Genomic DNA, 15,760 nt, shown 5'->3' on the forward strand with positions numbered 1-15,760 from the left:
TGATCATTGGTTTTCAATGTCTCTGGGCTTTAATTTAAAAAGCCATAGCCCAGTACTTGTCTAAGGTGAGAGTCCAGTGAAAGATGGCCTCTCAAAACTGGGTCCCCCAAAGACTACTCTCAATATAAGGGTAAACTGGACACCCATGCCCCCTTGAAGAGGGCTTGGAATAAAACTTGCCTAAATAGAACCCTCCTTATAATTGGAAGGGAAAAAAATATCTGCCAAGAATTTATAACCAATCACTGCTCTCATGTAAACTTGCATTCTGAATTCACAACATCTAGGTGGCCTGAAAGAAATCAAGTTGGAACTTTAGTTTAAAATGTTCCTACATTAGAACATTGAAGCAAATGTAAATCCTTTCTGGAGGAACTGACTGGAACCAAAAAATTTATATAAATTAAGTTCAAAGTAAAATGGTTAGCTCACAGTGAAAAGTATAAAACAACAACAAGTAAAGCCTAAGAACCAACAGAAACAATGCAGAATAAGATCTGAAAAAAAAAATTAGATATTGGAAGTATCAGAAACAGCACATGCAATATATTTAACAGATTTCAAGAAATAAAATTGAGATATAAAATTAAACAGATTTGAGAAAGAACCAAAGACCTTGTAGGAAGAATTAGTGGGCTGAGGAAAACATATAAATGGAATAGATTAGGTTCAACTAGGGCAAGAAGCCAGTTCACTATACCATTATCTACCTGTCTCACAGCTTCAAAATGTTAAGCGGCCCAGCTGGTTTTGTTCTATCCTATGAACCCTGAGTTCCAAACAACCATCTCACAAGTGTGAGGACCTTCTCATAATGGAGCCTTAATAAGACTATTCTAATATCAAGGTCAATTTATCTGTTACTGGGAAAATTCATTCTAAGCATATGCCTGAAGGTCATCTGCATCTATTAGATATGCATACTAATAATGAGAGATGTGTGACTCAACTGTATTTCGCTATTTGTCCTGGCTACCCAGAAGCTTACAGTCAAATGTGGTGCTCAATCATAAGAACGATGTCATCCCTTGACTAGCATATTTGGGTCCTCACTTTTCCATTGTCCTTATTTCTTTTCTTTTTCACTTAAATCTCCCCACATTTTTTCAAAACATATGGGATATAAACTATGTTCTGTCTTTAACTTGAAAATCCTTCAGATTTAACATCAGTTTCTGTGTTAAAAAACAAAAACAAAAAACAAGGTTCACTGCTCAAACGCTTAATTTGTAAATCCTTCAAATTTAGTATCAGTTTCAATTTTAAAAAACAAAAACAAGGTTCACCACTCAGACATAACTTTTCACTTACCTGCACTATTCTCTTCTGACATTACAGTGTGGCAGAGAGCAAGTAACCTAAGGAATTCATGAACTTTGGGATCACCCATTTTAATGGATTCCATCAGATTGTGGTCAAAGAACTGAAATTCTCTATCCGCTTGAGATTTGACTGAGAAATCCACAGGCTCTTTTTCCTGTAGGAGAACAACAACAACAAAAATAACCATAAACCTCATTCCAATAATTATCTTTTAAAATTCAAAAATAGTTCCCCCAAGTATTTTTAGTGTATGATTTTGCAGCCTCAATGTCTGGCACTAAAATGGCTGTTTCATCATTACTGTTAAATATAATCTTCTCATTTCAGAACCATGTACCAAAGAAGTGAACTTTCCAAAAGTATATGGGAAAGAAAAATCACAAAAGTATATGAGATGGCTGTACAGATCCTCAAATGCTCAATACAACTTCAAAATATAAAAAAGCACAGAAAATGCAAAGTTTTTTCAAAACCTACTTGACGGCAAAACCTGATCTGACTTGAGCCCATTTGTGCAGCAATATCTGACCTGGAATGTTATGTATTTAATGATGGCTTCTTAAAGCCTACCTAATACTTGTGAATTAATATTTTCTAATATAAAAACATTAATGTGTTTGATTACAGGGTACTTTCTCAGATGTCACTGGAGTTATTGCATAATAAAATGGCAGACAACTCCATATTGTCTTTCTACAACCAGAAAATCCTGAATTTCTAAATATATCTGGCTCCAAAGTTTTCGATAAGGGACTGTGAGCCTGTATCTATTTCAGGAGCGAGCCTACAGAAGGTTCCACTCTGAACACTTACATATAAGAGCTTTATCAGCTGCAGAGTCCACATTTCCTCCCCCAGGATTATTGCTAAAGTTTTTATTCTTAAAGACTCCATTAACTTTTGCAATTGATTCTAAAGTTACAAGAGCAGATAGGATTATAACTACTTTTTTAAAGGGAAACTCCATTAACTTTTGCAATTGATTCTAAAGTTACAAGAGCAGATAGGATTATAACTACTTTTTTAAAGAGAAACAATGCTGTGGGCAACTGAAATTATCTATTCTGTGTCACAAAGCTTGTTAATATCTACAGTAAAATTGGAGCCACATGAAGGTTCTTTGTTCCTTGAAATCAAATTTATTCTAAAATTAATAATACTGAATAAAATAAATATTTATTATTATCTTTATAATAGGCCCGACATTATGCTAACAGTTTTATATGGAATATTACGTATAATCTTCCTAACAATGATGTGTAGTGGATACTACTATTATCCCCATTTTACAGATGAGAACCTGAACATTGCCAAGGCCAACCATATACATCCATGAGCCAGGACTCAAACTTAGCCAAAAACCCATGCTTCAAATACTTTGCCATAACAACTCCTTAATATAATTCTGGATTATTTCCCTGCCCCCTTACTAATATAATAACGGCAGCCATATATCAAGTGTTTACAGTATACTAGTTTCTTTTTTAAGTACTTTTAATGTTTTCAATCAAAGCAATACATGCAAAGAGTTACAAAATCAAATACTACATTAAGGCATATCCAGTAAAGCAAGAGACTCTTCATGCCCCCACCTCCATCACGACAGCTCCAGTCCCACTCCCCAGAGAAAATTACTCTCAAACTTCAGAAGGTACATCAAATGATTACCCCAAAAACTGTAAATTATGTACATATATTACCATTTCTGGATTTATAAATATTAGACCTTTTCCAAAATCAGATGAAGATTTAAGTCATTTACTTTACTTCTCCACTTTCTTTTTCCAAAAATATAGGCATATCCAGTTTAATTTCCTTAATGATTATTTCTGCAACTCTAAGTAACATACACAAGGCTGTTTTGTTTTGTTTCAGTTCATCAATTATAAACACTGCCTAACTGGTAAGATGAGGTTATTACCCACTCTTCACCTCCTCTTCACTTCTCCCTCCAACCTATTTTTTTGTTCTATTTCACTATAGAGGTTTAAAACATTTGTGTTCTTTTCTGTAGCCAAACTTAAATCCTTTTTATTGGTCTAAAGATTGATCCTAAAAGTTGAAAATAAATAAATGATATGTACATAAGTCTTTGAACTATGGTTCACAGCAGAGGAAAATGTGCACTTTGTTATGTGGGCCTTCGTGGTGTCACCCACTCAAGGCTGATTGTTTATCAGGTCTGCTGTTCAGCTGCATCCTGGGACTTCCTTTAATTACTCTCTTGGGCTGGAGTCACTGTTTCTTCACTCCATGCCACCCCCTTTCTTAACTGATTCTCTTGCTTTGTTGTAGCATATCTTAAAACATATTTCATAAGAAAAAGATCATGGGAGGCAAAAGTTGAGGCTTTCTGCTGGAAAATGTCTTTATCCTGCCTCACACTTGTCTCATGGTTTGACACAATATCGAATTTTAGGTTGAGAGCCATTTGAAGGGATCACTCCACTGTCCTCTGGCATCTTGTGTTGCTGATGGTAAATCTGATGTTAGTCTGACTTTCGTCTTTTGGTAAGTGCCCCATTTCTCTCCTTTAAAAGCTTTAAGTTCCTCTGTTTATCCTTTCTGTTTTGTAATTTTAGAGGTATTGATCTTATTTCATTTATTGTTTCTGAGTATTCAGGAGACTCTTTCAACTGGAAGATTTGGGGAAGTTCTCTTCTGATATTTCTTCATAATTTTCTCCTCTTCGTTATTTTTTGGTTGTTTGTTTTTCCGTTCTTTCATCTAGAAAACACTCTTAGTTAAATTTTGGATCTGCCAGTTGACCCTTTATTTTATCTTTATTCTCTAATGTTCTGAGTCTTTCTTTTCATTCTACTTTCTGGGAGAGTCTCTTGACTTAATCTTCCAGCCCTTCTATTGAATGTTTTGGTTTCTCAAGATTTTTTTTTTTTTTTAATTTCCAGGAACGCTTTTCTTTTTTTTCCTGACTGTGTTCTCTCCAGAGCATCTTGTTCTTGTTTCACGGATGTTATAACTTCCCAAATCTCTGTGCTGATGTTCCAGTTTTCCAATTTATAGTTTATAACTGTTGGTGGGTTCTGTTCTATTTTCTTAATTATCTTAGGTCATATTTTTTACTGCATTTTGGTTTTTATCTCTCACATTTATCACAGAAATTTTCCTAATGTACAGTGACTTGTTACTGCTCAGGCATCTTTAACACCGAGACTGATCGAACTCTACAAAGGCAGGACTTATTGGCTATCACGTTTCACTTTAGGGTGAATGAGAGAGAAGGTGGTTCTTGTGATTTCAAGCCCCTAAGATCAAGGATGTAGCAGACTTTTCACTAGAGCACAAAAACCCTCATTAGCTGCCCCAATTCTACCCAGAAAACATGTGCTATGTTTATATTGAAGACCTCTTTTTGCAGGGAGGAATTCAATAGACCTTCACATATTCAATTAAGCTTCACAGGGCCAGGACTAGGTAAGACAAGAGACAGGTATAGTTCACAATATTTAAGGAGGCAAACTCCATGTTTTCATTTGTGCATTCAGAAAACATGTATTGAGTGCCCAGTATGTACCAAGCACTTTTCTAGGTGATAGAGATTCAGAAATGAACAAAACAAAAATCTCTAGCCTCATGGATCTCAGACTATCTTTGGTTTGACATTTTTCAGCCACAAAATATGAGTACTTTTATGAAAAGACAAAAATACTAAAAAGAATATTTTAATAGTAATTCCAGTACTGAACACACATATTGTCCAGAATTTCAGGACATATCAGCCATTCATTGATTAATACACAATACAGTATGCTTTGAAATAGGCAGTGAACATTTATTCATCAAATATTTATCATGCACCTACTGTGGGCCAGGCAATGTTTTGAGTGCTGGGGATAGAATGGTAAACCAAATGCTATTCCTGCCCTCAATGAAATCCAGTCTATTTTGGGACACTGAAAAACAGGCCATATATAGTAAGTGCCATGATAAGGCAAGCACGTTGGACCAGGGGGAAGGAAGAGAGGTGTCAGGAAATATTCCCAAACAAGTAACATCTAAGCCAAAGCTGAAGAGATGAGCAGGAGTTACCCAGATAGAAAGGTAGGCAAAGATTGTTTCAAGCCAAGGGCATAATTTGCAAAGGCCTATGTGAGAAAGTGAGTGTGGCAATTAAGTACATAGTTTACAGGCCATATAGAACTACCACACAATAGAAACTATAAAGCAACCAGCTGACAGTTTCATGATAGGGTCAAAACTGCCCATATCAATATTAACTTTGAATGCAAATGGTCTACATGCCCCACTTAAAAGGCACACAGAGGCAAACTGGATAAAACAAGAGACCCATCTCACATGTAGCAACACCCATAGGCTCAAAGTAAAAAGTTGGAGAAAGCTCTGACACACAAATGGAAAACAGAAAAGACCAAGGATCACTATTCTTCTAACAGATGAAACGCACTGTAAACCAATAACAATAAAAAAACAAAGAAGGGCATTACCTAATGATAAGGGATGTAACTCAACCAGAAGACTTACCTATCCAAAATATATATGCAGTCAATATTGGAGCACCCATATTCATAAAACAAGTACTTCTAGACCTACAAAAAGACTTAGAGAGCCACACAATAATAGAGGGAGACTCCAACACCCCACTGACAGCATTAGACAGATCATCAAGGCAGAAAACTAGCAAAGAAATTCTGGACTTGAATTCAATACTTGACCAATTGGACCTAATAGACATCTACATAATACTCTACCCATCAACCACAGAATATACATACTTCTCTTCTGCACATGGCACATACTCCAAGATCAACCACATACTCAGCCATAAAGCAAATCTCAGCAAAGTCAAAAAAATCAAAATTATAAGAAACATCAGACCAAAGTAGGACAAAAATAGAAATCAATACCAAGGAGATCTCAGAAAACCACACAATTGCATGTAAATTAAACACTCCTGAATGACTTTTGGGTAAAGTATGAAATTAAGGCAGAAGTCAAAAAAATTATTTGAAATAAATGAAAACAGAGACACAACATATCAAAATCTCTGGGATGAGGCAAAAGCAGTAATAAGGGGAAAGCTTATAGTGCTAAACAATTTCCTTAAAAAGTTAGAAAGATCTCAATTAATTACCTAACACATACCTACAAAAAAAAACAAGAAAAAATTAACCCCAAAGCTAGCAGAACAAACTAACACCAAAGCTAACAAATGTCACACCAGAACTGAATGCAATTGAGACCCAAAAGTCTACACAATCAATAAAACCAAAAGCTGGTTTTTTTGAAAGAATAAACAAGATTGATAGACCACTAGGCAAGATTAACGAAGAAAAAAAAGAGAAATGATCCAAAAAACATAATAAAAAACACAAATGTGACACTATAACCAATCTCACAGAAATACAAAAGATCCTCAGAGGCTATTATGAATACCTCTATGCACACAAACTAGAAAACCTAGAGGAAGTGGATAAATTCCTGGAAACACACAATCTCCCAAGATTGAATCAAGAAGAAATTGAAACCCTGAACAGACCAATATTGAGTTCTGAAATTGAATTAGTAATTTAAAAACCCACAAACCAAAAAAAGGTCCAGACCAGATGGATTCACAGCCAAATTCTACCAGATGTATACAGAAAAGCTAGTACCAATTCTATTGAAACTATTACAAAAAATTGAGCAGGATGGACTCTTCTCTAACTCATTCTACAAAGCCAGCATTCCCCGATAGAAAATATGCCAAAGACACAATGATAAAAGAAAACTACAGGCCAATATCAGAGAAATTCAAATCAAAACCACAATGAGATACCATCTCACACCAGTCAGAATGGCATTAGAAAGCCAAAAACAACAGATGCTGGTGAGGATGTGGAGTAAAGGGAATGCTTATACACTGTTGGTGGGAGTGTAAATTAGTTCAGACACTGTGGAAAGCAGTCTGGAGATTTCTCAAATAATCTAAAACAGAACTACCATTTAACCCAACAGCCCATTACTGGGCATATACCCAAAAGAAAATAAATTGTTCTGCCGAAAATACACATGCACTTGTATGTTCATCATGGTGTTATTCACAATAGCAAAGACATGGAATCAACCCAGGTGCCATCAACAATGGACTGGATAAAGAAAATGTGGTACATACACACCATGGAATACTAGACAACCATAAAAAAGAATGAAATCATGCCCTTTGTAGCCACATGGATGCAGCTGGAGGCCATTACCTTAAGCAAACTAATGTAAGAGCACAAAATCAAACACTATATGTTCTCACTTATAAGTGGGAGCTAAACATTGGGTATGCACAGTCATAAAGGTGCAACAATAGACACTAGGGACTGCTACAGCAGGGAGGTAGGGAGTGGGGTAAGGGTTGAAGAACTACCTATTCAGTACTATGTTCACTCCCTGGGTGATGGAATCAATCATACCTCAAATCTCCACATCATGCAATATACCCATGTAACAAACCTGCACAAGTATCCCTTGAATCTAAATTGAAGTTGAAATTATAAAAAAAATTTTAATCAACAAACAAAATAGAAAAAGAAAAATGAGTGTGGTTTATTTGGAAAGACTCTAAGGAGTACCATATGGCTGAAGTACCTGGTTCATGTGGCCAAAAATGAATCTGGAAAGATAATAAGGGGCTAGGTCCTCAATGACTTAGTCTACAAAAGCCCAAACTCTTCTAGACAATTACTAAGGCTTCTTTCCTCACTTCTGGATGATTTGCCTATTGCACTCTAAAAGTATCCGAAATCACAAAAGGAGGAATTCTCAGGCAGAGCACCAACTGGTCAATAACATTTAGATTTTTGACTTTCTCATCATAGCATAAAAACAGAGTTCCTCCTTGTCTTGCTAGAATTCACCCTCAAAAGACATAGAGAGAAAGATAGAGAGAGCAAGACAGAGAATGAGAAAGAGAAAGCAAACTCTATTTTTAGGGAAATTAATAGAACCCAAGCCACACCTTTTTGAATTAGGTGTGATTGCAACCAAACTGGGAAAAGAAAGAATTATGGTGGGGGATAGGGAGTAGACATTTATAGGGGAGGGGTAATAAAGGGAGAAGAGACAAGATAATACAAACAGAGCACTCACAGTGGCTAAAATTTCACAGGAAAAAAAGCCCACTAACACACAATGCTTAGAGGGAAGGAACATAACCTTTATTTAATATAATAGTAAGGGGTGTGAGTCAACTCTCAAGAGGAGGTTCCTGGACTTGGTTTGATCCCAGAGACAAAGAAGGCAAAACTAAACAAGGAATTCCAGAGACAATAAAAATTTCCAGGAAACATGCTGACTCTGGGTTAGCAGAGAGAAAAAGTTTGACCTATTGCCATAGGCTGGTGCAAGGTAACAGCTAATCACATTTAATACAAAATCCTGAACCAGAACAAAGAAATCACCCTTACCCTTCTTCCAAAATGAACCTTTTGCAATTAACTGATCAAAGAAAAATTCAGTTCCTACAATAATGAATAATTTTAAAAAACCTTTATTGAAAAGGGAAGGCTTGTACACTGCTGGTAGGAATATAAATTAGTACACCCTCTATGGAAAACAATATGGATATTTCTCCAAGAACTGAAAGTAGATCTACCATTGAATCCAGCAAACCCACTACTAGGTATCTATCCAAAGGAAAATAAGTCATCATATAAAAAGACACCTGCACACATATTTTTATCAAAGCACAATGCACAATTGCAAAGATACAAAACCAATCTAAAACGGCCATCAACTGATGAGTAAATAAAGAAAATGTGGTATATACACACCATGGAATACTACTCAGCCATAAAAAAAATAATAAAATGTTTTTTGCAGCAACTTGGATGAGGTTGGAGCCCATTACCCCAAGTGAAATAACTAAGAAATGGAACACCAAATACCATATGTCCTCACTTATAAGTGGAAGCTAAGCTATGGGTATGCAAAGGTATATAGAGTGGTGTAACAGACATTGCAGATTCAGAAGTGAGGAGGGCGGGAAGAGGTTAAGGGATAAAAATCTACATATGAGATACAATGCACACTACTCAGGTGATGAGTGCACTGTAATCTCAGACTTCACCACTGCAATTCATCCATGTAACCAAAAACCACTTGTACCCCAAATGCTATTGAAATAAAACTATATTAAAAATAAAATAAAAAGAAACCTCTATAGGAATCATACAATGATACCACCAGAAAAAAGTAATGTACAGAAAAAAATAATAAAAGATGAAGTACGTTCACTAGTAATAAAGCAGAAGAAAACTGTGACCAAACATTTTCTCATTAATTTAAAAAAGGAAAATTGGATGAAGCCAACAATCCTATAAAGCAATAACACAAGACAGAAACTCGGGGAGAAGGTATTTAGAAAATCAGCAGAGAATAAAATAACATGGCAGTGTTCAAAAAAGAAGAAAAAAATAGGGCTACCGCAGAAACTAAAGTGAAATTGGAGAGAGCACTAGGGTAAAAAAGAAACTACAGAAAACACAGTAGTCCTATATCTCCCCACATCCTAGTGATTTAAAGAGGAATAGAAGTAAGAAAAGTCATTAAAAAAATCAAAAAATCTTAAGGATTAGAGAGAATATTTATAAATTAAATTGTCATTTGCCCTCTTCTAAACAATAGCTATAAACAAGGGGAATATGACATTTGAACATAGAGTTCTAGAAAAAAAATGAAACAGAGCAAATATTTTAAAATACTGTTCAAAAAAACTTCTGTGAAAAAAGAATCAAATCTACATATTGGAAGAGCACATTATGGGAAAATTGATTCAAAATGGTCAATATTGAGGCTGAGCATGGTGGCTCAGGCCTGTAATCCCAGCACTTTGGGAGGCAGAGGCAGGCAAATCCCTTGAGGTCAGGAGTTGGAGACTAGCCTGGCCAACATGGCGAAACCCCATCTCTACTAAAAATACAAAAATTATCCAGGCATGGTGGTGCACGTGCGTAATCCCAGCTATGTGGGAAGCTGAGGCAGGAGAATCACTTGAACCCGAGAGGCGGAGGTTGCAGTGAACAAAGATGGGGCCACTACACTCCAGCCTGGGGCAACAAAGCGAAACTCCATCTCAAAAACAAAAATAAAATGGTCAATATTGAGATATATGCTAATAAAGTTGTTGCTTTTATTTATCAAGGATAAAGAAACGTTTGAACAGAAAGGCAAAAAGATCAACTCAAGTGACATTAGCAAGATGGTAGAATAGGAAGTCCCCACCCTTGTTTCTCCACAAAAACGCCAATTTAATGACGATATGTGAAACAAAACACCTTTATAAGAATTACGTAATCCATTTAAGAGGTTGCAGTATCCCAGGTGGGTGCAAATCCAAAAACAGCAACATTGAAACAGACAAGGAGGGCAATTTTACTTTACCACATCAGTTCCTCCCCCAGGCCAGCACAGCTCAGCACCTGGAAGAGAATATCCTGGTTTGCAACAATTCCCTTGGAAGAAAAAGAGGGTGGAATGTTGAGTCCAATGTTTCAATTTTTTGAAGAGCTACCAGAGGGATTGGTTTCTGTGTCATCCATCCAAAGTGCTGATAGAGCTAGCAGAGACTGGATATCTGAGAGATAGTGAGAACAATGAAGATCGGGGGCAAAAGGGTGGCTTGTTGCAGTTAACATGGCTTGGCACAGTAAGAAGACGACGCAAAACCTGAGACTTTTCCCTCAGAAGTGAAGAAGAGAAGTGAAATATTTGTCTAATGTTCCAGCTTTGTGGAGGGCTGCCCAAGAAACTGGTATCTTTCTCGCCTGACTCAAGGTGCTAATAGGGAGCAAGGATACTTAGGATGGTGGTGGCTGCTGAGAAAAAGCAAATGATGTAGCTTGCTACTGTAGAACCAGAGAACTTGCAATGCTATAGCCAGGGAAAGAAAGAGATTATAAATTCCTGAAAAAGAAAAAGGCAAGACTTTCTAACTGAGAAATTACATGTGCAGGCCCAGAAAAGATGAACCTCTCCCATCCCCCAAAAAAGGCTACAGAGACTCTCTCATCTGATTGATTGATGCAGGTCTTCTACTGTCCAAAGCTAGTCCACGAAAGTGGAAGAGGTCTGTTCTTTCAGTACATATATCACAACACAAACGCACAAGACACATAAAGAAAACAGGGAAACATAGCCCAAAGAAATGAACAAAATAACGCCGGGCATGGTGGCTCACGCCTGTAATCCCAGCACCTTGGGAGGCTATGGCGGATGGATCACGAGGTCAGGAGATCAAGACCATCCTGACTAACATGGTGAAACCCGGTCTCTACTAAAAAATACAAAAAATTAGCCAGACGAGGTGGCAGGCACCTGTAGTCCCAGTTACTCAGGAGGCTGAGGCAGGAGAATGGCATGAACCTGGGAGGCAGAGCTTGCAGTGAGCCGAGATCGTGCCACTGCACTCCAGCCTGGGCGATAGAGCAAGACTCCGTCTCAAAAAAAAAAAAAAAAAAACAATAAAAAGAAACAAACAAAATAAAAATAAAATTCCAGAAATTAATCTAAAGGAACAGAGGTATATGAATTACCTGGCAAATAATTCAAAATAGCTGTTGTAAAGATGCTCTACAAGCTCAAGAAAATGATGCATAAGCAAAATTAACAAAATTTTTTTTATCTTTACAAATATCACAAAAAGACTTTAAAAAATTTTTTAAAAGCAAATTTTGGAGCTGAAGAATATAATAAATGAATTGAAAAATTCACTACAAGGGTTCAACAGCAGACTTGATCAAACAGGAAAAAAAATTCACCAAACAAAGACAAGTCATTTGTAATTATCCAGTTAAGGGGAAAAAAGAGAAAAAGAATGAAAAAGGTGAAAAAATCTTAATGGACTCACAGGCCACCATTAAACAGAACAGCTTATGCATTATGAGAGTTTGAGGACAAGAGAGATGGAAAGGACCAGAAAGCTTATTTAAATAAATAATGCCTGATAACTTCCCAAATCTAGAGAAGGAAATGGAGATCCATTTTCAAGAAGCCCAAAGATCACCAAATTAAATGAAACACACAAAAAAAACACACACTAAAATATAATCAAATTGTCAAAAGTCAAAGAGAATTTTAAAAACAGGAAGAGAAAAGCAACTCATCATGTACAAGGGAACCTCCACAAGACCATCAGTAGATTTTTCAGCAGAAACCTTGCAGTCCAGGAGGGAGTGGGACAATATTTTCAAAAGGCTGAAAAAAAAATCTGCCAACAAAGAATAACAGACCCAGCTAAACTCTCCTTCAAAAATGAAAGAGAGATAAAGGCTTTCTCAGAGAGAAACTCTTAGGGAGTTAATCACCACTAGACCTGCCTTACAAGAAATGCCAAAGGGAGTCTTTCAGATTGAAATGAAAGGATGCAAAACAGCAACATGATAGCATGAAAAAATATGAAAGTCATTGGTAAAGGTAAATATATGGATGAATACAGAATACTGTATTACTGTAATGGTGGTAGTTAAATCACTTTTCATTCAAATATAAAAGCTGATAGACAAAACTACTTAAAATAACTATAACCACAATTGCTTTAAGGTACATAATATGAACAGATGCAAATTGTGACATTTAAAAGTACAGCATTTTTGTATGTGATTAAACTTAAGTTGTTATCAACTTAAACTATCATAACTATAAGATATCATATGTAATCTCCAAGGCAACCAGAAAAAGTACCTATAGAACTCACATAAAAGAAAAACAGAAAGGAATCAAAGCATCTTAATACGAAAGACTGACAAAACACAAAGAAAGACAGCAAGAGACAAAAAGACAAAAGAACTACTATATAACAGAAAACGAGTAACAAAATGGTAATAGTAAATCCTTTCCTGTAATAATTACTTTAAATGTGAATGGATTAAGTTCACCAATTAAAAGATATAAAGTGATTAAATGGATTTTTAAAAAATCATCACCCAACTATATGCTGCCTGCAAGAAACTCACTTGAGATTTAAGGACACACATAGTCTAAAAGTGAAGGGATGGAAAAAAATATTCCATGAAAATGGCAAACAAAAGAGAGAAGAGGTGGTCATATTTAAAAGAGACACAGCGGACTTTAAGTCAAAAACCGTTACAAGAGACAGATATGGACATTTCATAAAAGGGTCAATCCACCAGGACGATATCGCAATTATAAGTCTACATGCCCCCAACATCAGATCATCGAAATATATGAAGCAACCATTGATAGAACTGAAGGGAGACTTAGACAGCATTACAATAATAGTAAGAGGTGTCAATATTTCACTTTCAACACTATATAGGAAATCCAGACAGATCAATAAGGAAACAGAGGACTTGAACAACCCTACAGACCAAATGGACCCAACATATATACAACAAAACATTCTGCCCAGCAACAGCAGAATGCACATTCTGTGTCAAGGTAGCACAGACTTTTGCCAATTATAGATCACATGTTAGAGCACAAAAGAAATCTCAACAAATTTAAGATTAAGTTTATGTCAAATATATTTTCTGACCACAATGTGATGAAACTAGAAATCAATAGCAAAAGGAAAAGTGGAATCCTAACCAAAATGTGTAAATTAAACAGTATTCTTGAATAGCCATTGGCTCAAAAAAGAAATGTGAAAATATTTCAAGACAAATGAAAGTGAAATACAACATGCCAAACCTCATGGCATATAGCAAAAGCAGTACTAAGGAGGAAGTTCATAGCAATAAATGCATATAATTAAAAGGAGAAAGATCTCAGACAATTTAATTTTATACCTCAAAGAGCTAGAGTCATGCAACAAACTTATACATGTACCCCCGAATCAAAAATAAAAGTTGAAATTATTTTTAAAAATAACTAGAGAAAGAGGTACAAACCAAGCCCAAAGTAACCAGAAAGAAAGGAATCATATAGATTAGACTAGAAATAAATACAATAGGAAAAACAACAGCAGTAAGAGTTGGTTTTCTGAAAAGAAACATAATGGACAAACCCTTAGGTAGACTAAGAAAAAAAGAGAAAAAGCTAAAATAAATAAAACCATGAGGGAAAGAAAAAACATGATGACAGAAATTAAGAGAATCTTAGGAGACTTACGAAAACTTATAGACCAACAAAGTGGAAACACTAGAAAAACAGACAAACTCCTAGAAACATAAAACCTACCAAAACTAAATCATGAAAAATAGAAAGTCTAAGCACACCCATAGCTAGTATAGAGAGTGAATCAGTAATCTGAAACCTCCTGACAAAGAAAAGCCCAAGACCAGATGGTTTCACTGGTGAATTCTACCAAACATGTAGAGTATAATTAATGCCAATCCTACTCAAACTCTTCCAAAAAAATTGATTAAGAGGGAACACTTCCAAACTCATTTTGAAGGCCAGTATTATTCTGACAACAAAGCCAGACAAAGACAACACAACAAAAGTATATAAAAGCTGATTACCCCAATTAACATGCAAAATTCCCCTACAAAAGACTAGTAAATTGAATCACATTAAAAGGATCATATGCCACAACAAAGTGGGATTTATTCCTGGGATTGAAGGATGATTCAACATACAAAAATCAATATGAAACACCACATTAACAGAACAAAGAATAAAATCACATGATCATCTCAAAATATGCAGAAAAAGCATTTGACAAAATTAAACATCCATTCATGATTTAAAAAGAAACTCTCAACAAAAAAGGAACAGCAGAAAAATACCTTATCATAATAAAGTCCATATATGAAAAACCCACAGATAAAATCATACTCAATGGCAAAAAACTGAAAGTTTTTTATGTAAAATCAAGAACATGGCAGAGATGCCCATTCTCATCACTTCTACTAGATGTAATACTAGTAGTCCCAGCCAGTGCAGTTAGACAAGAAAAAGAAAGCAAAGGTACACCAATTGGAAAGGAAGAAGTAAAAATGTCCCTATTTGAAGATGACGCTATTTTACATATCCTAGGTGAACCATTATTTAAAAATATTAAAACTAATAAATGAATTCTGTAAAGTTACAAGACAAAAAATTTTAAAAAGTAAAGTTGCAGCATACGAAAATCAGTTGCATTTCTACATAGTAACAACAAGCAACCCCCAAAAATGAAGAAAACGATCTCACCTAAAGTAACATCAAAAAGAACACAACACTAAGGAATAACATTAATGAAGGAGATGAAAGACTTGTAGCAAATTCTTATGATTATATGTTGCCTTTGCATTCATTTTGAATATAAGTTCAACTTTCTCAGTCCAGAAGCAGGGCTCAGTCATCCTTAACACACTTCCCAGTTCTATACCACACACAAATGGACTAAGCCAGTAGCCACAGATTAGAACTTAGAGGCATCTTCTCTTGCCTAGCAGACTGGGTTCCCCAATTTCCTGTTGCTTCCTTTAAGCAGATCATTCAAGCATTTGCCTGTGAGCTTAAAGTGACCCAAACTCTATTTCCT

General features: G+C 35.7%; 1 protein-coding gene across 13 annotated transcripts in view; it reads right to left on the reverse strand.

Annotated features, from left to right (window-relative positions):
- Window positions 1-15,760, reverse strand: part of ATP8B4 (ATPase phospholipid transporting 8B4 (putative)) — a 337,888-nt gene that overhangs the window by 84,771 nt on the left and 237,357 nt on the right. For all 13 annotated transcript variants that reach the window (XR_010123815.1, XM_063652222.1, XM_063652224.1 and 10 more), the window contains one exon: window positions 1,312-1,477. Coding sequence is in view for 12 of the 13 variants with exons in the window: in XM_063652222.1 (XP_063508292.1) it covers window positions 1,312-1,477 (166 nt within the window). In the remaining variant the exon portion in view is untranslated. The remainder of the gene's footprint in view (window positions 1-1,311; window positions 1,478-15,760) is intronic.

This window comes from Pongo pygmaeus, chromosome 16, assembly GCF_028885625.2.
Source record: "Pongo pygmaeus isolate AG05252 chromosome 16, NHGRI_mPonPyg2-v2.0_pri, whole genome shotgun sequence".
Classification (NCBI taxonomy): Eukaryota; Metazoa; Chordata; class Mammalia; order Primates; family Hominidae; genus Pongo; species Pongo pygmaeus.